The sequence below is a fragment of the Pleurodeles waltl genome, chromosome 8 (genome assembly GCF_031143425.1).
Source record: "Pleurodeles waltl isolate 20211129_DDA chromosome 8, aPleWal1.hap1.20221129, whole genome shotgun sequence".
Lineage (NCBI taxonomy): Eukaryota > Metazoa > Chordata > Amphibia > Caudata > Salamandridae > Pleurodeles > Pleurodeles waltl.
This window is the reverse complement of record NC_090447.1, coordinates 1,489,824,438-1,489,850,459: the sequence shown is the minus strand read 5'-3', so window position 1 is coordinate 1,489,850,459 and position 26,022 is coordinate 1,489,824,438. Positions and strand designations below refer to the sequence as shown.

General features: G+C 48.4%; 1 protein-coding gene across 4 annotated transcripts in view; it reads left to right on the top strand.

Annotated features, from left to right (window-relative positions):
- Positions 1 to 26,022, top strand: part of GSK3B (glycogen synthase kinase 3 beta) — a 376,205-nt gene that overhangs the window by 117,088 nt on the left and 233,095 nt on the right. For all 4 annotated transcript variants that reach the window (XM_069202693.1, XM_069202692.1, XM_069202691.1 and 1 more), the window contains exon 2: positions 22,880 to 23,073. In XM_069202693.1, the coding sequence (XP_069058794.1) occupies positions 22,880 to 23,073 (194 nt within the window). The remainder of the gene's footprint in view (positions 1 to 22,879; positions 23,074 to 26,022) is intronic.

Here is a 26,022-nt window from a genome sequence, read left to right as displayed (position 1 = left end):
CCATAATGAACTTCTGTTAAGGCGGCGGGATATCTGTCACATTTGTGATGGTGTAATCCATCTGCCAAACTTTGTCAGGCCCTAAATCTATCTTTATGACAATGAGTTTCAAGTGATTGTATCTATTAAAGCCTGTACTGGCCTTCAAGGAGTGTTTGCATTTGCTGATTAAAGAACTGCAAACACTTATGTGTTTTCGGGTAGCAGGCACGCTTGCAAGAAGGCTTGTTGTTCCTCCCTTAGATCTTTCCCTCCCGCTCCTTCACAACACAGAAACCGACCCTCCTTCCATCACTTTCAGCCTGAGTCACCTAAAGGTCGGCATTATCAGGGGCCTTTTAAAAATGTTAAAACTAAAAATATACAAACTGTTTTAGCAAATTAAAAAAAAAAAACTGCCATTTCGTTTCTGAAATGACTCGCCCACTTTGATGTCCTTTCAGTTGAAATCTTATGACACTTGAGACATATACATAATTTATATACGTAGAAAATGCATGTATAAGGTTACTAGATGCCTCCATATCGCCAAGAAGACCAGTTTCCTGTGCTGGGTTTTCTTTTAACGTCCCAATCCATTATGGGATGTGTAACATTTTTATTTTAAGTAGACCAACACAGCTGAAAGGGTGTATTCCAGAAGGAAGGCTCAGTACTGGGAAGTAGTTTAGTAGCTATAAGTATAGAGTGCAGACACACGTAAACCACTTATTATGGGCTGCCCCAAGATGATTTATTCTGAGCGTCCTAAGCAGGGCCACTTGAATGATGCAGCACTGGAGGACCAAATAATGTGGCACCAAATTATGCAGTAGGGTTGACTAAACTGGCAAACCATGCAACGTAATGCGGCACATTTTGCCTTAGTGTGATTTCATAATGTCATTGTTTCACATATTAACACTGTCGGGGCAAAAGTTTCACATCATTAGTAGCAAATGAATATCCAAATAAGTAATAATCGAGTGAAAGATGACCAGTCCACCTTTGCATCGGACCTTCCACTCCGTGGCAACAGGGTTACTGCGATGTTAGGAACTTTGGATCAGTTTGAGCAAGAAACGTTTTTTTGTTAAAATCTGCGGATTATGCTGCAGATGATACCGAATTATGTCAGTCGCCACAGAATCGCGTATTTCCAGTGGCCCTAGTCCTAAATTAGTCCTTATACTTCCTGTACTAGTGCATGAGCTATGGGTGACATCTATTTTTCTGCATTTCTTATACAATTTTACTGTTTCTAAAATCTTGTAATTGAAATTGAGTGTTGCTCACATACTAATACGGTCATTTACCCAGTCCATCATCATTTATAACATCTCAGCACCTGCTGTCAGATCTGTCCATTCCATTCCATTGCCATTTATTAAACTAAAATGTGAGCACCAGCTGAGGAATCTATACTGTTCACCAGCATTTGCATGGAAAAAAATGCCGCACAACTGCTAAATGTTACTAAATAAGGAGCTGAAAAAACACAAGTGTGGCACAAAAATGTTAATCTATGCTGCAATATCCTATGGCACGGGGGTGGGTGTGTGGATGTGTGTGCCATTGTACTTCTAAACATGGTTGCCATCTTGGAATGGTAACACGATGATATAATATAGGCATTACCATTCCAAGATGGCTACCCTGTTTACAAATAGTGCACAGGCTGTAGCACACTCCAGATAAAATGAGGTTCAAGTTCAGTAGCCCATTAGATGTGTCTGGGGAGCTGCAGGATGCTCTTGGTACAGTCTTTCCTTCCATCTACACTACAACGCCCGCCCTCGCCATGAAGCCCACCCTTGTCTTAAGGCATGCTTTCATTGACTGTGGTTTCTCTAAGCAACAAATTGCACTCTTCCCCCATAGTTTTTGCAGAATACATTCCTTAGAAATAACTAATTACTGGCTTCTAGTGTTCTGTTGCAGCCTGAGCAGGAAAGTAAACTGACAACTGGAGATATGCACGTAGACCAGTATTGGTCTAACAAGCATTCTGTGTACAGGAAGTACACGGGGACCTGTGGTTTCCCAACCTGCTATCTTTAACGCCTTTTAAGAAATACCTCTGAGCTTCTGACCTCAAGTGTATGTTATGCTTCTTTAGCAAAAGAACATTTCTAAATGCAGTGTTCTGTGTACAGTGGTTGCTGTTTGTGACTTAAACACATATTTGAATGTTGGCAACCTTTAAGAATAAAAAGGTGTTACCGTGATGTACCTATTGTGTGTGTAAGGGATGTTATACTCCTATTGCGTGGGCTCTTGTTCATCAGGGAAGCTTATACTACTGGTGCCCATGCGGCACATGGGGAGACTATGCACTGCAGTTTGCTTGTACCTCTTCTGTATGTGGGAAGCTTGAACTACTGCCCCCTTCGGTATGATGGTGGGTCGAGTGCAGCTTGCAGCACTGGTCCCTATGGTATTGAGGGGGAAGCTTGCACAGCTGCTGCCTCCTTGGGTGTGATGGTTGCTCAAATGCAGCTTGCAGTGCCAGACCCTGAAGTATACCTTTTTTAAGGGGGACGCTTGAGGTGCTGCCTCCTTGGGTGTGATGGTTGGTCTAGTGCAGCTTGCAATGCTGGTCCCTGTGGTGCGCCTGCTATATTTGCGAGGGAAGCTTGCACAGCTGTGTCCTAGGGTATGATAGTCGGTCTAGTGCAGTTTACAGTGCTGGTCCCTGTGGCATGCCTGTTGTGTTTGAGAGGGAAGCTTGCAGCGCTGTGTCCTAGGGTATGATAGTCTAGTGCAGCTTGCAGCGCTGGTCCCTGTGGCGCGCCTGTTGTGTTTGAGAGGGAAGCTTGCACAGCTGCTCGATACGGGGGTGGCTTCCTCTCCTGCTGATAGTTCTGCTGTACCTATTGTCTGCGAGTGGTGTTTGAGAAAACATTTTCACTACGTGAAAGGTACTATTATTGACCTTACCAGTGATTGTTTGACTTTGTTGCAGTAACTCGGGTAGCCCCTAAATAGTTCTTCCCCCGGGCTCCTGGTGATTAGCTGAGCAGAGGTTGTAGTGTGTCTGGTAGGAGGAGTCCGACTGCAGCTATTCAGCTGTCCTTACTGGGTGGCTTGTGGTGTCCTCGACTGTATTCGCTGTGAGCGGTCCTGCCCCTAGCGACGAGCACAGGAGGCGCGTGTTACATACCGTTTAATATGGTGAACTCGTTTAAGGATCCGCATTCAGAACCCCCTGCATGGCTTCTCGGTATCTTCCAGCGGAAAGATGCAATCGGACTCTTTAGATAGGTCAGGCAGAGGCTTCTTTCAGGATGCCCTCTCCTGGTCTCTCTTTAATCTCCATCTTCTGCCAGTCACTAGTGTGCTGTGGGACCGTGGCTGTCCATTGCTCATCTGGGTAGGTTGGCCTCAGTCACCTCCTCCGGGACCTGTACTCGGGGTTTCTTCGTGTGTTCCAGGAGCGAGTTCTTGTTTTGTTTCAGATAGCTTACTTGCTTTTCCCCCTGCCTACGTCAGAGTCTTCGCATGCTCTCGTGCCAAGGTGTAGAACATAGCCTGTCGCAACTCAAGGCACTTCCATCATAACACACCCTTTAAAAACGCACAAAATAGGCAACCCTCTCGTGCACCAGGAGTTATGGGTTTACATGGACACGTCAAAAAACTCTGAGTTTTTACTTGGAATTCGTCAGACTTTAGAAGTCTAACCAGATAATTAATAAACTTTTCTAGCTCATGATATACTATTAATATATGCGTTACACAGAAGGTTAGAACTTGCCATAAACTGGGGAAGTGGACTACAGTTGTGTACAGTTCTAAAAATAAAAATAAAAATAAAAATGTTTTTAATTAGTCAAAAACGCGTCGACTTAAAAACTGCAGTGAGCGTACAAAAATAATGCAGACTAAAGAGAAATAAACTGTAAAAAAAAAAAAACCAAACAAACAAAAAAAAAAACTGTTAAATATTAAACAGCCTATGCAGAGCTAAATATAGTTATAAATGTCGACGTTTCAGCCCCTTCAGTGCTGGAAGTTCACAAGACCATCTTCAGGACAAGGCATGTGTTCTTTCATTGGTAAGCCGATCTCAAGCCATTTAGAGGAAATACAGCCAGTCAGAGCGGAAAAGTTTCCTAATGGCATCTCAGTGCTGCTAGATTGAATTTGTGTTACTTGTTTGTGGGGTTAGTGCACTTTACAAAACAAGTTAACATAACCTTTCACATTTAATCTCTAAGTTGCATCTTTTTCATAGGCTTCCTGTGGTTTTTGGTTTGGGTACCAGGCACGGTTGCGGTGCCCCCTCCACAGCCTTTAGAGGTTATGGAGCAGGACTTGAAGAGCATTCAGATTGGCAGAGGGACATAAATGGCTCGTTCTTGCTGCTTGTTCACAGCTTGTGGCAGCCTTGCATCGTGTAGGGTGTAAAAAATGTTTTTTCTTTTTTTTTCTCCCAAAGCAGTAATTTTCTTTCGTTACAATTACTACGTTTGTTTTCCCTCATATTTCTTACTCTACACAGGTTTAATGCAGCATTTGCCATATACTTTTCCTAAATCTCTTTAAAATGTGGAATCGGTAAGTTAATAGTTGAGACTCCATCTCTCGGTCCAGCCAGAGCTCCGTTGTCAGTCAGAAGACCAGGAGATCAAAGAGCGGGTCATTGACTGTACTCGGACATGGTTCTTCTGTGGCAGAGGTAGTGACAATGCTTCTCTTCTACAGGGCATGTCATCGGTGGGGATCCCTAGGCGTCTCTCGTCCGCCCTGCTAACTCGCACCTAGACTGAGGTTATCCCTCTGAATCGCTGTTCTCCTAAATTAGCTTCACACCTTCCCCCACAGTATAGTGAGTCAGTAAACCTTCATCAGACATAATTAATATGCAGGCTATTTTGGATTGACCTAATGCTAATGCTTTGGGAAGAAGAGACGAGAGACTTCTGTCTATAGAGACAGATCAGCAGAAGGAATATGAAGAGAAGTGCATGAGTGTAGGTTGTGGCATTGCCGTCCGATTCAGATAGCTGGCCAGATTTGAGTTAGTCTGTCACAACCGTGACCGATACCCTGTCTGCCGGAATATAAATCCCATTCTATCCCATTCTATCCTATGGGATTTATATTTCCGTGGATGGATATCCAACACTGTTGTGACAGAGTAACTCGTCCGCCAAATTCTACATCGGGCCCATAGTTGCTTTACCAGTCAACTGGTGTATGACTCTTGAGCCAGTAGTGCTGCCTCATAGGAGCGCCATTCAGCTTTGGCACTTTAACGTAGGGGTCTGTGGCTGTAAGGCTTTAGTGAAGAGGGTCGCCCTTCGTGGGCGCTCTGGATTCAGTGCCTGAACCTGTACCAGGCTCCTGCTTGTCCTCCTGGTGCTGGATGAAGTCTGAGAGGTTGATCTCAGTCAACTCTTGGAAATTAAACTAAACAAGCATGTCTCAAACTTCACCGCCTAAATCGGTCTCGGCTTGAGTGCTTCTCTTCTGTCTGTAAAGAAGACTGAAATATGTCATTATGTTGGGAAAGACTGGAAGAGGGTGTCTGTGAGACCAGGGTACAGCTATATCCATCCTTAAGGGTAAGACAGGAAGAGGGTGTCTGTGAGACCACGGTACTGCTATGTCTGTCCCTAAGGGAAAGACTGGAAGAAGGGGTCTGTGTGAGACCAGGGCACTGCTATGTCTGTCCCTAAGGGAAAGACTGGAAGAGGGTGTCTGTGAGACCAAGGTACTGCTAGGTCTGTCCCTAAGGGAAAGACTGGAAGAGTGAGTCTGTGTGAGACCACGGTACTGCTAGTTCTGTCCCTTAGGGAAATACTGGAAGAAGGTGTCTGTGAGACCAGGGTACTACTAGGTCTGTCCCTAAGGGAAAGACTGGAAGAGGGTGTCTGTGTGAGACCACAGTACTGCTAGGTCTGTCCCTAAGGGAAAGACTGAGTCTGTGAGACCAAGGTACTGCTATGTTTGTCCCTAAGGGAAAAACTGGAAGAGGGTGTCTGTGAGACCAGGGACTGCTATGTCGCTCCCTAAGGGAAAGACTGGAAGAGGGTGTCTGTGAGACCAGGGTACTGCTATGTCTGTCCCTAAGGGAAAGACCGGAAGAGGGTGTCTGTGAGACTAAGGTACTGCTATATCCATCCTTAAGGGAAAGACCGGAAGAGGGTGTCTGTGAGACCAAGGTACTGCTATGTCTGTCCCTAAGGGAAAGACCGGAAGATGTTGTCTGTGAGACTAAGGTACTGCTATATCCATCCTTAAGGGAAAGACTGGAAGAGGGAGTCTGTGAGACCAAGGTACTGCTATGTTTGTCCCTAAGGGAAAGGCTGGAATAGGGTGTCTGTGAGACCAGGGTACTGCTATGTCTGTCCCTAAGGGAAAGACTGGAAGAGGGTGTCTGTGAGACCAGGGACTGCTATGTCCGTCCCTAAGGGAAAGACTGGAAGAGGGAGTCTGTGAGACCAGGGACTGCTATGTCCGTCCCTAAGGGAAAGACTGGAAGAGGGAGTCTGTGAGACCAGGGCACTGCTATGTCCGTCCCTAAGGGAAAGACTGGAAGAGGGAGTCTGTGAGGCCAAGGTACTGCTATGTCCGTCCCTAAGGGAAAGACTGGAAGAGGGAGTCTGTGAGGCCAAGGTACTGCTATGTCTGTCCCTAAGGGAAAGACTGGAAGAGGGTGTCTGTGAGACCAGGGACTGCTATGTCCGTCCCTACGGGAAAGACTGGAAGAGGGAGTCTGTGAGGCCAAGGTACTGCTATGTCCGTCCCTAAGGGAAAGACTGGAAGAGGGAGTCTGTGAGGCCAAGGTACTGCTATGTCTGTCCCTAAGGGAAAGACTGGAAGAGGGTGTCTGTGAGACCAGGGACTGCTATGTCCGTCCCTACGGGAAAGACTGGAAGAGGGAGTCTGTGAGACCAGGGCACTGCTATGTCCGTCCGTAAGGGAAAGACTGGAAGAGGGAGTCTGTGAGGCCAAGGTACTGCTATGTCCGTCCCTAAGGGAAAGACTGGAAGAGGGAGTCTGTGAGGCCAAGGTACTGCTATGTCCGTCCCTAAGGGAAAGACTGGAAGAGGGGGTCTGTGAGGCCAAGGTACTGCTGTATCCATCCCTAAGGGAAAGACTGGAGGAGGATGGATGTCTGTGAGACGGAGGTGCTACTGTGCCTGTCCCTAAGTAAGTTTCCCACACTCACAGCACGGTACCTCCCTCCCGCAGTGCTTCGGCCCTGTTCACACGGGTCCTTTGTGTACGATCGGCGCTCTGCCTGTAGTTGGGGGGGGTTTGTAGCCTTGACAAATTAGCGCTGTTTCGCGGCGTTGGAGGAGTGAGAGTATAGAAGCGACAACACGTGGAACATCGACTGTTTCGTCAGCCAAGGTTGGAGAATGTCTATTTTAAGGGTTTGCGGCTGTGGTGCGCGTGCGTGTTGGTTGGTTTGCGCACATGCACGTGTTTGTGTGTAGATATATATATATATATCTGTGTGTATGGAAATATGTATGTATATATATGGAAATATGTAAGTGTGTGTATATATATACATATATATATACACACACATATATGTATATAATATATATCTGATGGGAGTGGACAGGTAGCTAAAGGAACAGACACCAAGCGCACGCCTACCGCTTCCGAACTGCCCCAGCCTGGCCCCCACCGCACAGGCGAGTTATTCCCAGGCTTGCGCTACTGAGCAGTGCCTATGGATTGGTAGGTCCAGGGCACCCTCCCACCTTGTCCTTCCGGGCCTTTCACCCTGCCAGGACTTGGCACGCTGCTCCTGATGGATTCCGCAATCAGCTGCTTTTTAATTCCTGCCTATTTTTAGCCGCCCTGGAGGGCAGGGATCGCTGCCAGGACAGCCCGAGGTGGCATCTGCCCTCCCTGCCATGAAGCGAGAGCTGTGACATTCACAGCATTCCTCGCCAGTGCGTTCACCGTTTGCCCGGGGCTTTTTAGCACCTCTTGCTGGGGTGTGAAGAAATGTACGTGGACATCCAAATCCTAAAATACGGGAAGAATTGTTGCGTTAGCCAGCCTCCCTGAGAGAGAAGCGTGTGCTGTTGTGTCTACCTTATAGCGCCAAGACACCCTAGCGCTGCTTCAAAGCACCGATGACGCTACATTTAAAGAGCCTGTCAGTACTTTAATGACCCCCTCGTCGTCTTCAAGCATTGCACCGCATGCAGACGGACATAAATCACAGAATGTGCTTCGTTTTGTGCTTACTCTGAGGTGAGTTACCTCACGGTACTGGCTTAACTAGAATACATGTTGAAAGACTGACCTTCATGGGATGGGCTTTGAAACATTTAGAATACCATTTTTTAATTAGTGAGCCCGAATTCTTGTTCAGTCTGCAATTGATGGGTTCTCACTACTTTCTCCGCTTTTCTGTTGAGCACTAGCTTCTGAAACTCCCCGACCTCGGGCGTCTCCCTGCACTATTTAGTATCGCTCGGTTTGGGGGCTTCAAACGTTACTGTTTCCTTGCCTTCTGCACTACCCGTTTTAGGTCTGGCCTACAGACAAGTTAGCAGTTTTCTGGTAATAAAAAAATGTAATTTAAAAATACAAAACATCTATTCTTAGAGGGGCTTTGGGTCAGCTTTGTTAATCCATTGGTATTTTCCGCTGACAATCACATGTTGCTTCCGCCCTCCAAACCATTCAATAAGAGGGTTTGGGTCGGCCCACCCCAGCCATTGGGTCTCTTGGTGGTGGGTGTTGGCTTCTTGCCAGATCACGTGCACATCTACCTAAACAGAAGTACACTTTGGGGCCAGGATTCGTGGACTAATACTTTAGTTTGTTAATGATTTTCCCACTCCTATTTGTTTATTATTTTGTTAATCGTTGTGTTTAAACATTGTCTTCAGGTTATGGTAATTCAAAGCCAATAGTATATTTTCTTTGCAATACAAAAATCCTATTTTCCTTAGATGTGCATTAAAGCTAAACAAAAAAAAAAAAGTATCCATATTTGTTCTAAGTACATCTGCCTGCTAGGAAACACCCTTGTTGCTCTATTAAACATATCTTGTACTTTATTTTTAATTTTCTAATTTTCATTGCAAACATATGGCTTCCATATTTAGATGTGGAATTATTTGTCCCTTATTTTTATAGGGTATTCCTGCATTTCATCTTAATTGGCAATTGCACCAACTTTCCAAGGCCAGGTGGATGGGCTTTGCCAAAGCTTGTTTTATATTTGAATTATGAGCTCCCACCTAATCCACTTGCTCCTCCCACCCTAAACAGTCTCCTCCCCTTTGGAATGCATAGTACACGTGCATTGTGCCCATGTATGGCATTATTGAGGATCCAGAGTTTGCAGTCCCAAGCTAGCCCTCGCTAGCACTTGAGATCTGTGCATTAGCAGGAGGCGCTCACCCCATGTGTACTTCTTGAAGATATCTTGGCTTGTCATCCGCAGCCCTCTGTGTTGTGGGCCAAAGGCTGGCTGCACCGGGTACACATTAACAGTGTCCCTGGTATTGGATAGTTTCACGATACTCTGTAGTCAGTACGTAAAATAAGTTTCATCTGATTTAGAATTTTTTTTTGTATGTCATTCATTTTACACTTGTAGGTTTTTGTTTTCCTTGATGTCACATCCTGTTCTGTCATGTGGCTCAAAGTGTGTCATCACTTCCCATTACGTCATTAGATAGGAAGGGGAAATGGTGGGTCCGGAGCGTGTGATGTCTTTTTGACCCCCCCAGAGATTTTGATCTATTGATAGAAAACTGCCATGGGACACGCAGGATCTCAGTGAGCCCAGGAGCTATCGAAAGGTGATAGCTTGTCCGAGGAGCCTCATCAACCTGGAACATGGCTGTGGTGAGCCTTAGTGAGCTTTTTCAGCTCGATGGGTAGACCCACACTAACCGTTAGCAGGGTAGTTGAATGTGGCCGGCCACACTCGACTTCTCCTTCCTTGGCCAACAAGAGCACTTGAGCTCTGTCTCTGGTCATTCACAAGAAACCTTCTGCCCCACTGTCACCCCCGTCTCTGGTGATTCACAAGAAAGCTTCTGCCCCACTGTCACCCCCGTCTCTGGTGATTCACAAGAAACCTTCTGCCCCACTGTCGCCCCGTCTCTGGTGATTCACAAGAAACCTTCTGCCCCACTGTCGCCCCCGTCTCTGGTGATTCACAAGAAACCTTCTGTCCCACTGTCGCCCCCCGTCTCTGGTGATTCACAAGAAACCTTCTGCCCCACTGTCGCCCCCCGTCTCTGGTGATTCACAAGAAACCTTCTGCCCCACTGTCGCCCCCGTCTCTGGTGATTCACAAGAAACCTTCTGCCCCACTGTCGCCCCCGTCTCTGGTGATTCACAAGAAACCTTCTGCCCCACTGTCGCCCCCGTCTCTGGTGATTCACAAGAAACCTTCTGCCCCACTGTCGCCCCCTCTCTGGTGATTCACAAGAAACCTTCTGCCCCACTGTCGCCCCGTCTCTGGTGATTCACAAGAAACCTTCTGCCCCACTGTCGCCCCCGTCTCTGGTGATTCACAAGAAACCTTCTGCCCCACTGTCGCCCCCGTCTCTGGTGATTCACAAGAAACCTTCTGCCCCACTGTCGCCCCGTCTCTGGTGATTCACAAGAAACCTTCTGCCCCACTGTCGCCCCCGTCTCTGGTGATTCACAAGAAACCTTCTGCCCCACTGTCGCCCCCGTCTCTGGTGATTCACAAGAAACCTTCTGCCCCACTGTCGCCCCCGTCTCTGGTGATTCACAAGAAACCTTCTGCCCCACTGTCGCCCCCGTCTCTGGTGATTCACAAGAAACCTTCTGCCCCACTGTCGCCCCGTCTCTGGTGATTCACAAGAAACCTTCTGCCCCACTCTGTCCCACTGTCGCCCCCGTCTCTGGTGATTCACAATAAACCTTCTACCCCACTGTCGCCCCGTCTCTGGTGATTCACAAGAAACCTTCTGCCCCACTGTTGCCCCCGTCTCTGGTGATTCACAATAAACCTTCTGTCCCACTGCCACCCCTCCGCTCCTCCCGCCTGTACTGGTCCGCGTGCTTTAATAGGTGGGACTCATCAATGGATGTTGCGCAGATGATGGAGCATTTCCATTGGTCATATCTGGACCGCTTTTAGCTCATCTGAAACTGCAATTCATTGATTAGTGGAAAGTTCCAGAAAAAATTAGTAATCAGCAGATTTAGCCGAGTTCGCAAGCCCAGGCTCAGGCTCTTGCTACAGTTCTGTTCCCTGAAGCGCCCATGTAGTCTTGCCTCACTTGGCTGTTTCATCAACGCCCTCAAGCCTCCCTGTTCCTCGGATCTTCCTTGGCTGCCCATCCGCAGGTCTGTCGGCCTATGGCCTTTCCATCGGCGGCTCCTTCATATCGCGAGATGCCTGCTAGACGCAGGTGTACACACCATGGCACCGGTTTCTGCATACCTTCGTTGTCAGATGGATACGTTGGACCTTATGAATGTCCATTTCGTGTTCAGGGTGACCAGGCCGTTTCCATCATGACATAACCCAGCTTTTCCAACAGGTCAGTGTGTGTCCGCGGTTCATGTAACATGCTCAAATGTGCACTTGCTTACTTTAATGAAGCTTGGGGGGGAAAAACAGCATTTTATTTCTGAATTTAATATAGCCTAAAAACAGACGAACTTGATAAAAATGAACAAGTGTAGATTTTCGGTCTCCTTTTCAGGTCTGGAGGGTGGGGCCTTTGAAATAGTTTGGCCCTAAACTTTTAGTTAATGTATCAAATGTGCTTTTGTGTTTAAAAAAAAAAAAAAAAAAATCTATATCGCTGTTGAAAATGTGATTGCAGATTGTTGGTGGATGAGAACTCCCCGGCTCTTGCACTCTCTCCACATGTCTGCATCTTGAAAGAGTCCACCTGCCTGTGCTTACTTGCAGTGTAAGACTTGTGGCTTCAGTCGAAATCATTTCAATCCTAGCATGTTGGCACAGCTGTTGCAACCCGGGCACTGGCCCTCCTTTGTTACATGTGCTGCTGTCAGCCTCACACGTCTTTGAAAAGAACCACAAGCCAGCCTTTTCCGTGACCCACATCTGTGTGCTAAGCTTACTTGCTATATCTGTTTCCTAATCTCACTTAAGTCAAACTTTCTTTCTCTGCCTCTCGGTGCCCCTCAGAACCCCACCACCCCTCGGCCACTTGGCATCCTAAAGTCCATCTAGTGAGCCCTGTCCGGTGGCATCGTTTTCAGACGTACCGTTGACTGTCATATCCTTCCGACTTAGGACGGCTCTCTACTCCCTCCTTCTCACCCTCGCCTGTACCCCAGGTACCCTGGTATGCAGACGTGTGCCAGGACTCGTGGAGTTCAGGAGGGCTTCTCTGCACATCATTGCCATCGGTGTGGCCACAGGTTCCACCTCTTGTCTTCCAGGCTCCAGTCTCTGATGAATGCTTTGAACTCAGCGAAGTTTGATTATTGTGCTGCCACTTGGGGGCATCTCACAGCAACTACTTCTTGATAAGATAATCAACTTGGATAACTTGCCCATGTCAATTTACCACCACCACCCAGTACCTTGGGCGATACTGGGGTGTGGTTCAAGCCACTCTCCCTGGTGTAACATCTTTACACGTCGCTCTTCCTCTCCACCGTGATGGCATTCCACACAGCCCCTCGCAACCTCCAGCCTTACCCAGTCCAGGGTGGGCCCACTCAAGATTCAGGTCTCTGGCGCTCCTTCGAGAGCTCTGTGCAGCGCCCTCTACAGTCCAGGGCAGACGCCACTGTGTAAGGGTGAAACTGTTTCTGCTGTCATCCTTTCCGATCTTGGAGCTCAACAGGCGATCCCCGCCTCTCACTACCGACTGCTAGGCAGCAAACCTCCCCTGATCCAACCACCGCAAACATGCTGGCCAAAACGCGCTTACCAGTGAAAACATGTGCCACCTGCAGTTGCCTCCTGTCGCTTCTCAGTGCTAAGAATAACAGGTGCTGTTACCACCTAATGTAATGGTGCTCGGTTTACCAACCCCGAAGGCTAGCAAGCAGCTGGCTTTGTTTAATTTCAACCTCGTGGCTCGTTTGAGCAGTTTTTTTTTTGTTTTTTTTGCTGGTAAGTCTTTGTAAAGTTCTTGTTCGGAAAACCTGTCAGAGTTTCTTACTTTCCCTGCACCCTGTGCGAAGTTTCTATGCTCGTTGCTAGTAATCTTGCCTGCACGGCGAGCACATTTTCATTACAACCGACCCCTTAGAGCTGGGAAGAGTATTCTGTCGTTTTGCTGTGCAGTACCCTTGGCAGAGTTTCTGTGCACAGAGGTATCTGCGGCGGAAGAATACTCTGCAAAGTGCGCCATTCTCTTCCATTGTGATAGTGATTAATAGGAATATATGCAGCAGCAGCTTGAGGCTCGCCCTACCTTTAAACTCGGTGTATGTGGCACTAAGGTCCTCTCAGTGTATATTTTTCCAAACGTGGCTCTTGGAATGTTCTTGGAAAAGACACATTTGCAGTTGTTCTGGAAAGGCCCCGCTGGTGGATTGTCTGGACTCTGGAGCTAGGCACTGCATAAGAAGTGGACTCTCCTCCCAGCACGCGTAGGAGTGAGCGCTGCTGATCTCGCATGGAGGGTTGGGGCTCTCCCTGTGCATGCCCCCCTTTGAAGCTCTGCTTTGGGGCTCTACTAGGCGTCGGTGTACAAAGCACGGGGTCGTGGGTGTGCAGCGCACGGTCAGGTGGCCCGGCCGGTGACATTCCTGGCGGACAGCTGCCTGCCGAAGGACTTCACCCTGGGCCGTGTGCCAAGCCCCCACAGCTGCAGAGAGCCAGGAGTGGCATGGCACAGCTCCCTGCCAGTGGGAGCTCGAAGGCTTCAAGCTTTGCATGGCGTGTAGAGGCAGGGGCGCGCTCCTGGCCTGGCGCACGGGAAGCCCCCGTGCCAAATAGGCACCCTTGCATTTCGTGGGGCCCGTGACAGACTAACGGCTGGCACCCACCCTGGCCTCTCGTGGGACCCGCACCCACCCTGGCCTCTCGTGGGACCCGCACCCACCCTGGCCTCTCGTGGGACCCGCACCCACCCTGGCCTCTCGTGGGACCCGCACCCACCCTGGCCTCTCGTGGGACCCGCACCCACCCTGGCCTCTCGTGGGACCCGCACCCACCCTGGTCTCTCGTGGGACCCGCGCCATAGACGGACGGCTGGCACCCACCCTGGCCTCTTCCGGGGCCCGCTCCAGCGCGGATGTGAGGCCTATCAGGTGCCAGGAGGCGGCACTCCGCAGCCGAGAAGCTGGCAGTCTGCCGCCTCCCACCCGGCTCCGCTCCTGGCACTCGCAGGATCTGCGGCAGCGAAGGAAGCGCCATGCCAGGCACGCAGGAGGGCGGCGCTCAGCAGTCGGCGCCGGACCCGGGGTGCTGTCTGAGCCGCTGCCTCAGCGCCCCCATGAACCATGACTGGGTAACGCGAGGAATCACACAGCGCCTAGTGTTCCCTTGCAGGCACTCCACAGTGCGGACGGGTAGAGCTTCTGCCCGCCAGTGCAGGCCTTGAAATACCCGGTTACGACTGTGAGCCTGTGTCTGTAGCGCATCCCAGATGTGGGTTCAAGAGATTCACAAGCACGTGTCCGAGCAGCATCCTTCCAGACCCTGCACTCTGCGACATCTCACCAGCAAACTCATTCCCAGACGCAGCGCACCTTGAGAGAGAACGCGCATGTGTGTTAGCATGCAACGTAACGTTTGCGCACCTCTAGCTCAGGAGTCTTTCAAGGCCGCGCCCTCCAGGATCAGGTGACCTCATACAAAACACTTAAGAAGAAGACCGAACACCCCTTGCGCACCAGAGGACAACGGCCGGTGAGGATCGTAGCACAAAATCACTCCCGGGAATAAAATGTAGTCAGACAAAAACTCAGGGCGACATAGGGAGCAAAACACTCACCCACACTTCCAGCCGCAACCCCCACGCATTCTTGTGTGTGCTTCTTATACAAGTATCAATGTAATCTCCATATCAGATATCAGAATAATGAGCTCCAGGTTCAGTAGTTACAATAATTGCGTCCAGAGCCAACACTTTGGTTGACAGGCATCCTCTTTCTCAAGCCTCAAATTGTGTTTTAAAAATATTTATCATCTTGTACTTTGATTTTAAATTTAGGCCGCAAGTTGAGTTTTTAGTTCAGAAATTCAGTTGCATCCTCATGCCATTTGCACAGCGGCATCTTCGCCTTAACACTCTTACCCTCTGCTCTGCACTGAGGTCCGTACGTTTGCAAGCATCGGCCTTTCCTCCCACCCTCTGCAGAGAGGTCCGTACGTTTGCAAGCATCGGTCTTTCCTCCCACCCTCTGCACTGAGAGGTCCGTACGTTTCCAAGCCTCGGCCTTTCCTCCCACCCTCTGCACTGAGAGGTCTGTGCATTTCCAAGCATCGGCCTTTCCTCCCACCCTCTGCACTGAGAGGTCCGTACGTTTCCAAGCTTCGGCCTTTCCTCCTACCCTCTGCACTGAGGTCCGTACGTTTGCAAGCATCGGCCTTTCCTCCCACCCTCTGACCTGAGGTCCGTACGTTTGCAAGCATCGGCCTTTCCTCCTACCTTATTCACTGAGCGGTCTGTACGTTTGCAAGCATCAGCCTTTCCTCCTACTTTATGCACTGAGGTCCGTACGTTTGCAAGCATCAGCCTTTCCTCCCACCCTCTGCACTGAGGTCCGTATGTTTGCAAGCATCGGCCTTTCCTCCCACCCTCTGCACTGAGAGGTCCGTACGTTTCCAAGCTTCGGCCTTTCCTCCCACCCTCTGCACTGAGGTCCGTACGTTTGCAAGCATCGGCCTTTCCTGTCATCCTCTGCACTGAGGTCCGTACGTTTGCAAACATCGGCCTTTCCTCCTACCCTCTGCAGAGAGGTCCGTACGTTTGCAGGCATCGGCCTTTCCTCCTACCCTCTTCAGAGAGGTCCGTACGTTTGCAGGCATCGGCCTTTCCTCCTACCCTCTTCAGAGAGGTCTGTACGTTTGCAAGCATCGGCCTTTCCTCCTACCCTCTGCACAGAGAGGTCCGTATGTTTCCAAGCTTCGGCCTTTCCTCCCACCCTCTGCAGAGAGGTCTGTACGTTTCCAAGCATCGGCCTTTCCTCCTACCCTCTGCACAGAGAGGTCCGTACGTTTCCAAGCATCGGCCTTTCCTCCTACCCTCTGCAGAGAGGTCTGTACGTTTGCAAACATCGGCCTTTCCTCCCACCCTCTGCAGAGAGGTCTGCAGGCATCGGCCTTTCCTCCTACCTTATGCACTGAGAGGTCCGTACGTTTGCAAGCATCGGCCATTTCCTCCTACCCTCTGCAGAGAAGTCTGTACATTTGCAAGCATCGGCCTTTCCTCCTACCCTCTGCAGAGAGGTCCGTACGTTTCCAAGCATCGGCCTTCCCTCCTACCCTCTGCACTGAGAGGTCTTTATGTTTGGAAGCATCGGCCTTTCCTCCCACCCTCTACACTGAGAGGTCCGTACGTTTGCAAGCATCGGCCTTTCCTCCTACCCTCTGCAGAGAGGTCCGTACGTTTGCAGGCATCGGCCTTTCCTCCTACCCTCTTCAGAGAGGTCCGTACGTTTGCAGGCATCGGCCTTTCCTCCTACCCTCTTCAGAGAGGTCTGTACGTTTGCAAGCATCGGCCTTTCCTCCTACCCTCTGCACAGAGAGGTCCGTATGTTTCCAAGCTTCGGCCTTTCCTCCTTTCCTCCTACCCTCTGCAGAGAGGTCCGTATGTTTCCAAGCTTCGGCCTTTCCTCCTACCCTCTGCACAGAGAGGTCCGTATGTTTCCAAGCTTCGGCCTTTCCTCCTACCCTCTGCAGAGAGAGGTCTGTATGTTTGCAAGCATCGGCCTTTCCTCCTACCCTCTGCAGAGAGGTCCGTACGTTTGCAGGCATCGGCCTTTCCTCCTACCCTCTTCAGAGAGGTCTGTACGTTTGCAAGCATCGGCCTTTCCTCCTACCCTTTGCAGAGAGAGGTCTGTATGTTTGGAAGCATCGGCCTTTCCTCCTACCTTTTGCAGAGAGATCTGTATGTTTGCAAGCATCGGCCTTTCCTCCTACCCTCTGCAGAGAGTTCCGTACGTTTGCAGGCATCGGCCTTTCCTTCTACCCTCTTCAGAGAGGTCCGTACGTTTGCAAGCATCGGCCTTTCCTCCTACCCTCTGCACAGAGAGGTCCGTATGTTTCCAAGCTTCAGCCTTTCTTCCCACCCTCTGCACTGAGGTCCGTACGTTTGCAAGCATCGGCCTTTCCTCCTACCCTCTTCAGAGAGGTCCGTACGTTTGCAAGCATCGGCCTTTCCTCCTACCCTCTGCAGAGAGTTCCGTACGTTTGCAGGCATCGGTCTTTCCTCCTAACCTCTTCAGAGAGGTCCGTACGTTTGCAGGCATCGGCCTTTCCTTCTACCCTCTTCAGAGAGGTCCGTACGTTTGCAAGCATCGGCCTTTCCTCCTACCCTCTGCACAGAGAGGTCCGTATGTTTCCAAGCTTCAGCCTTTCTTCCCACCCTCTGCACTGAGGTCCGTACGTTTGCAAGCATCGGCCTTTCCTCCTACCCTCTGCACAGAGAGGTGTATGTTTGCAAGCATCGGCCTTTCCTCCTACCCTCTGCACAGAGAGGTCCGTATGTTTCCAAGCTTCGGCCTTTCCTCCTACCCTCTGCAGAGAGGTCTGTACGTTTCCAAGCATCGGCCTTTCCTCCTACCTTCTGCACTGAGAGGTCTGTATGTTTGCAAGCATCGGCCTTTCCTCCTATCCTCTGCAGAGAGGTCCGTACGTTTGCAAGCATCGGCCTTTCCTCCTACCGTTTACAAAGCGAGGTCTGTACGCTTGCAACTATTCGCCTTTTCTGCTAACCTGTGCGAGGTCCGTGCGTTGGCTAACATGAGATTTGTTTCTTACCATTTGTACAGTAAGATCCCTATATTTGCAAGAATCGGCCTATCGTCCCACTCATTGCATAGCCTCCTTCATGATGGATAATCTATGCCTGTGCCTTGTGCCTTGAGGCAGCAGCAGTCCTTCCTCCCACCACAGATGCAACCTGTGATCTTGTAAGCCATTGGCTGTTCTGAGATGTTCGGGGGGACCAATCTTGCATTTAGCTAACAGAACATCACATTTCTCAAAAGTACCCAGCAGCCTTCCCGTTATAACTGCAGTGCGTTGCGGCCTGCATAATGGCTTCTTGACGGCCTCCACACGTTCTGATAGGCCAGAGAGACTGTCTTTTATTGTAAAAGGATATTTCTAGACAGTGCCTCAGCCACAGAGTCTCAGCAGGTCTTTAAAACGAGCACTTGCGCTTCTGGAAAATATACAATATGGGTCTCTTCTGTAAAGCTTACTAGTCAAGCCAACAACATACCCTAGAAACAGGTACCTACCCCACCCTATGACTGCAGTCTGTAAACAGTGTGAATGGGTAACTCCAAGGATGCCTCGTGCAGTGAGTATTCATGGCATGCACTACAAATCCTCCTCAGTAGAAGCACAGAACCAAAAATATGAACACTTATGTAAATAGCCGTTCACTGGAGCTTTCAGGTGTGTCCTGTAGTGTGAGATCAGAAGGCCCCACTTCCCTCTTAAGGCCGAGTGAGATTACCCCTTAAAGAGAGTAACGTTTGAAGCCGCTGTCTGCATACCTTGCCTCGACCTTGGTTCCATGTCCTACATCTCTGCATGGGCTTCCCAGTCGAAGTTGGCTAATGCCTCATAAAAACCCTTTCTAGAGAATTGTTCATCCTCTGCTCTGATATGTAAACTCCACAGCACCCACCTCCAACAAATCCCTCGATTGTGTATATGTGCTGGTATTTGTAGAGCACAACCCTAGCTGAACAGCAAGGGAGAGATCAGCAGAGGGCATGGCCCTCCAGGTGATTTGCATACAACCATACATCTGGCACAGCGGTGGCGATTGCCAAGCACCAGTGTTGGACACATCTGTGGATACAACTATCAGATCTTGCACCATTGCGCACCCCTTAGGCACGCAGAACACCTCGGAAGGTGATTGTTCCACCTCCTGTAATCCACTTTCTAATGGCCCCTTCTTTGCTGCACCTCTTCAATGCCTTTCGTAGCCAGGAGGTGACTCGACTTTTGAGGTCAATATTCTGGCTTGTATGTGGTCGAGGCCTGTCTGCGCCACTCCCCATTACTGCTGTCTTAAAGGCTACTGCCTCTCAGTTCCTGTGGATCCACCCATCTCTTGTCACAATTGCTGTAAATTGTTGATTTCATTACAGGACCGGAGGCTACCATTATGCAATAAACCCTTATTGCTGCCCCAGCATGCAGTCCTTTAAAGAATATTAATACATCACAAAGATAATATTCCAAAACAGAACATTTAACATTATGTAACTCCGTGTTGCTAAGCATCTTCCTCTTTTGTTCGCTGCTCCTACACAGTTAAGTACTACGCCCTAATCTGTGGATTTTGTGCCATGTTTATCTAACTTTATCTCTTTTACAGCATACCTGGAAGTAAGTGTTTAGATGTATGGTATACGTAGGTGATTAGATGTATGGTATGTTTATTTAATATTTATGGCATGTAGTGTGTATATATAATGTTTATTTAATATTTTACCACCTACTCTGCCAATTTACGGTAGAGTTTATCTTGTTATCAAGACCTGCGCATCTTTTGAACGACGCGCAGGTCGAGGATCCAGAACTTGCCTCTCAAACCATGCCTCGGAGTCTGGGTGCCTTTCAAGCAGAGCGCGCAGGCTGAGACTGAGGGGTCGTGAACCTCTGAGTCATTCCTGGAGATGCGCAAGCCTAGGACAAGGAGCTCTACACTTACGGCCTAAGCCAAGCGTTTGCTCACGAGGCCTATAGCGGGTGGCAGCCCTGGACCTGTGCGTCGTTCGGGAGATGCGCAGGTTGGGGGCAGGGAGTTCCACGCTTCAGCCCTGAGTCGAGTGTTGCTCGCGAGGCACGGAGCAGCAAGCGGGCTCCGAAGCCTAGTACGGCAGTCTAATTCAGAATAAAAGCTTGAGTAAAGGATTTTTACCTTTGGCAAATATAAAGAGCTTTTCCTATTGCCGTACAAGCGCTGGGCTGGATTCGGTTGGTGTCTTGTTTTTTACCATGTGAAGGAAGCGTCTAACGCAGAGCATTTCCATGGTAACACGCTCCTACCTATGTTTAGCCCCATATGCAGTTGCGAGTTTAAACCGGTAGGGAGCAGTGGTATTTTTTTTTTTACCTTAACTCTTTAATTATTGTAGTTATTTGTAATATTTAAAAAGAAAAAAGGGAATCTTAAAAGAGAGAGGTTAGTAAATCTCTGAAACTGATAACCCAATTGAGCTACCAGTAACAGAAATGAATGAGGACATGTTGTGTGGATATTTATTATAAGTGCAGGTATGAAGTAGAAATCTCAATCAAAAGACTGCGTTGTACAAAATGACCATTTTGACCATTAGGCTGTTTTGCTGTATGGACTTATTGTTACTTTCGAACATCCTATTGTAACTTTGACCATTTATCACCATCTGGCTGCTCTGGACACATGGTAATTTTGTACAACGCAGTCTTTTGATTGAGATTTCTACTTTCTACCTGCACTTATAATAAATATCTACACATCATCTTCCAAGAACGAACTTTCTATTTATTCTTGAACATTATCAGGATCAGGATTCATGCTACTGGTGTGCCCTGGCCACTCTTCTTTCAATATTTAGGCAACCACCCACTCTTCAGTGTGTGGCCCTCTGACACCTGTGGTGGTAGGTGTTAGGGCTAGCCTGGCACCCAACACCATATTGTTTAAATTTTATGACTTCGCCCGGATTTCACTATTGACATACGCTTTGCAGATGTGCAAGCACTCTCTGGCATCCGCCACCTTCTTTGCCTGACATTCACTAGTGAATGACTACGCTGTTGGTAGTGACCCTTTGATACGCAGAGTGATGAAAGGAATCAGACTTCAGCGTCCACTAAGGCTAGGTATGATTCACTTTGGAATGTTAATGATGTGTTCAACTTGTTTATCTCATGGCCTGACAATTCCTATCTTTCTAGGAAACAGATTTTGTTTAAAACTGGCAACTGTCTAATATATTTCAGAAGAGTACCAGATGTAAAGGCACTTGAGACTTCTAGTAAATTCTGTACCCCAGATGGGATCTATTTTGAGATTTGGAAAAGGACAAAAACGGTGTGTCAATTTCATATGTTAAAACTCATAGAGCAGTGTCAACAGCTACTTTTTCACGACGGGTAATGGCTGTTCTGTCTGAAGCAGGAGTAGATCTCACTAAATTTGGGGCTCACTCCTGTAGGGTGCTATGGCCAGTAAAGTGTACTGGGCAGGTGGCCCGCTTGCTGATACAATGAAAGCAGCAGATTGGTCAAGCGTTAGCACTTTTGCAACTTTTTATCTCAAACCAGTGGAACATGTGAGTGGTGTGGCATTGGATAGCTTTAAACATGCATAATGGTAGCCTCCGGTCCTGTAATGAAATGACGATTCTCCAGTTAATATAGAGAGAATCTTGATTTCATTAAGGAAAGTGGAGGTTCACATTATTCCCCCCCCACCACTCCCACGTTTTTCTCATCACTTTTTGTCTTTATTTAATATGCATATGTAATATGGTTTTATGCTACACTAATCCTAAAGTAATTTCTTTTAAGGAAAGTTGAATAATAGATTCTTTTGATGGTATCACTTGTACTTTTTTTTTCAGATAACTTGCTTTAAGAAATGTGTACAATCAAGACACAGTAACATAGTCTGTTTCGTTGCAGCTTAAGAGGAAGATGCTTAGTGACACGGAGTAACATAGTGTTAGATGTTCTTTTGTGTTTTGGAATATTATCTTTGTGATGTCTTAATATGCAGAAATAAAGGTTTTTTGCATAACGTTAGCCTCCCTTGTCCTAATGAAATCAAGATTCTCTCTGAATGTTAATTGCAGAATTATCATTCTTTCTCTAAAAGGTTTTCCTGCTTTCATTAATCTGGCTCATAGTGTCACAGTTCACTTATCAGCCGGATAAGCCTCATCTCTAGATTAACTGCTCCAGGAGGGAAATCCTACTTCTAGCTTTCAATGTAATCTCAGGCTGTAGGCTGTGCATGCACGACAAGACCCACTGCTGTAGATGCTAGTCATGGAATAGGGATGTTCTGTGGTCCACCAATGCACTGATCTTCGAAGCTGATGAAATCACTCATTTTTTTTATCAGTTTGCAGAGGTTGCCCTTGTAATGTTTGACGGCATGGCCTGAGTGTCTCTATTTATTGGTAGACGATCATGCCTAATGTTCTCAACCTGTAACAGCTGACTGATGGTGACACAAACGCATGCATGACTTCTGTGTTCCAAAAGTGTGCACTATCTTCATTACAGGCCCATATAGTGGTGTTTGATTATAAATGAATGGTGAGTTTGTCCTGGTCAGGGGAGTGCAGATGTAACTTCAGCTATAGATCTCTCTGGTTCTGTAGTGGCTGCTGGATGGCATGCTGAAGCAGTGAGTGAGTAAATGTCTCTAAGTATTTCTTGCATAAAGCAAACTTAGCTGGGATTCAGTGGAGCCCTGATCAGACAGACCTACTGAAGTGTCATCAATCCAGCTTAAGTGAAAATAGCAGAATTAAAAGATCGGTGTATGTGTGAGGATACTGGAGGGAAGCCATGCTGCATGATGCGAGATTATCCCATCTACCCGCTGGGTAGTCGTGCGCTCAATAACCAATATATAAATAAATGAATGATCGCCTACTCATTCGAGAGAGACTTCCCTTTGGGTTTAAAAAAGACAAATGCTTCATTACTGATCTATGTATGCTTCTAATGCCTCTGTTGGTGCTTGGGTCTCGAAGTGTACCGTACAGTTGCTTACCTGCTGTTAATCTTCTTTTCCAGGAGACAAAGATGGCAGCAAAGTTACCACTGTGGTGGCGACCCCTGGTCAAGGCCCTGACAGGCCACAGGAAGTCAGCTACAGTGACACCAAGGTTATTGGAAACGGGTCCTTTGGGGTGGTCTATCAGGCCAAACTCTGTGATTCAGGAGAGCTGGTTGCCATTAAAAAGGTTCTACAAGACAAAAGATTTAAGGTAAGGCTACTTGCTATTTGACCCATTCACAGAAGCATGTTTTTGTAAAGCCGTATATGTAATGGGGAAGATGGGATGGTTGATTGAGCGGGCAGTCCGAGAGGACTGCAGTGATTCATTGCTGGTCTATGTGGATGATTTATTCAGCAAAAGAATACCATAGTCTCTACAAAGTCAATTACAATGTACAAAAATGTTGGGTTTGCCCCTACCCATGAGTCCCCACCATCCACGTAGGTGCACACAAGCACTCTCATTGTATCTTCTTTAACAAGACTTTAAGGAGTATGTGTGAGTGTCACAGACACCCTGAGCACATGGAGACAGTAAAGCAGGGAGTTACTCCTCTCGCTTTCCCATGCACAAGGCCCGAGACCCATCCCAGCTTTAGTCTCCCCCAGCAGTGAAGGCTCTCAACATGAGTTGAGTTTGTGACCTCAGTGGTATGTTCTGTCCTACAATGGCTGGCTTGGAGGTTTTCTTCAGCCTGGGCTTGGGCCCAACCTACTAGCAGTTTAAGCTTACGGTTCTTGTAGACATTTTTTCGAGATGCACTGACTTTGGATAGATTGCGAGGGAGGCTGCCTTCCATATTGAGACCCATCGAAGGTTGTTTTATGGTTGTGTTAAGTGCACACCAGACCAGTTGACATGTTGGAGTGTAGCACGTCAGTGGATCTTGACAAAAATCCATTTGTGTAGACTATGGTGAAATTCACCCGATCCAATGAATTCCAGCAACAAACCCTATTTCTGCATTCCACTCGAATGCGTAGGCCCAGGGTACTTTCATCGAGTAGCCATTTGTCCAAAAAGGCGATCTTAATAGTTCAGTGGAGTGGGCAAGGGCTGTGTATGTGGAGGACAGACTCCGGGGATGTTGTAATCCTATTTCGGGTTTACTCTTGCCGAGGAATGATCTTGCTTCAAGCAAGCCAGCAGGAAGTGTGTAGGTGTAGTTTCCTTTTTCTTTGCTAAGTACTTGCGCACTGCTAGCTGGTTCTTTGCGCGTATGGAATAGTGTTCACTGCTGAAGATTTACCGCCCTCACCAGGCTGACTGGGAACGAGGATTGCAGTAATCCTGCTTCCGGGGGACTCAGCACATGTGGGTGCGCCCTCCGCCTTGTAGTGACCTGGTCACCCTCCACCTGCTGCTGGAGTGAGGCTGGGCTCCTGGTCCCACTCACCTGCTGGAGTGAGGCTGGGCTCCTGGTCCCACTCACCTGCTGGAGTGAGGCTGGGCTCCTGGTCCCACTCACCTGCTGGAGTGAGGCTGGGCTCCTGGTCCCACTCACCTGCTGGAGTGAGGCTGGGCTCCTGGTCCCACTCACCTGCTGGAGTGAGGCTGGGCTCCTGGTCCCACTCACCTGCTGGAGTGAGGCTGGGCTCCTGGTCCCACTCACCTGCCGGAGTGAAGCTGGGCTCCTGGTCCCACTCACCTGCCGGTGTGAGGCTGGGCTCCTGGTCCCACTCACCTGCTGGAGTGAGGCTGGGCTCCTGGTCCCACTCACCTGCTGGAGTGAGGCTGGGCTCCTGGTCCCACTCACCTGCTGGAGTGAGGCTGGGCTCCTGGTCCCACTCACCTGCCGGAGTGAAGCTGGGCTCCTGGTCCCACTCACCTGCCGGTGTGAGGCTGGGCTCCTGGTCCCACTCACCTGCCGGTGTGAGGCTGGGCTCCTGGTCCCACTCACCTGCTGGAGTGAGGCTGGGCTCCTGGTCCCACTCACCTGCTGGTGTGAGGCTGGGGCTCCTGGTCCCACTCACCTGCTGGTGTGAGGCTGGGCTCCTGGTCCCACTCACCTGCTGGTGTGAGGCTGGGCTCCTGGTCCCACTCACCTGCTGGAGTGAGGCTGGGCTCCTGGTTCCACCTGCGGTTGTTGGCCAAACAAATGCACGTTTACATTTCTGCAGAGAATTCGCAGGCACGTTTGCTTGTCCAGCACTTTCTTGAACCCACATGATTCTGAAGACGAGAAGCATTTTTTTATTTCTTAAAAGCTGTTCTCAGAGTGATGCTTTTCAATCCTAGCAGACTGGACCACGGGTACTTTCAGATGGCCTTGGATCAAGACATTGTTACAATCTTTAAAAGAAAGTGTGCTGCTTTTTTTTTGTTTTTGTTTTTTTTCAGCCGCGCATCCGAGCCCCCTTTTTATTAGTTGTTTTTTGTGACACTTCAGATAAAAGGAATCAATCTACTTCAGTTGATCCGAGTGGCCCTGCATGGTTTCCGGAGGAGCAGGTCTGCCCCAGAGCGTTTCCTGCCTTTCCTGGCCTGGCTGCGACCGCGGGCCCTGGTTCGATGGAAAATGTGCAGGGCCCGGGCCCCAACCGAAGTCCAGATAAGGTTTCACGACAGCTGGCTGCCTCGAAGCGCCCGGAACAGTTTAATGCCCGGCTGATTGGCTCTTTCGACCAGGACCTCACGCCAACCAGTCCTTTTCAAGATCTTACGCACAATATTTTAGCTGGGTAGGCACACACTATTAAAAGCGGACTTGTGTCGCGAATAAGTCTTCGTATTTTCCGTTTTTACAGATAACTAAAGCAGAAAACTATTTAGCTCCCTGTCTACATATATTTCTAAATTTGGATAAAAGCGGAAACTGAGTTGTTTTTTTTGAGTGATTCTGAGGCCGTCAATCATGAATGCCAGGACTATAGCTGTGCAGATTGACAGATAGGGTGTTTAAAAAAAAAAAAAAAAAAAAAGTCATAGTCATTTTTGTAAAGAGCCTTAAACAGCAGTAAATATGCACAATTTTGATACTAACATTTGAATGTTTTCTTATAAACATCTGTGTGTGTTTATATGACTGAAATCTGTCAAGCGTTCAGGCATAAGTGCACATTTTTTCACAGAACCGAAAATACATTGGATTAGTACAGATAAAATTACCAAGAAATAAATATGGATAAATACAGACGGAAATGTTAAAATAAATAG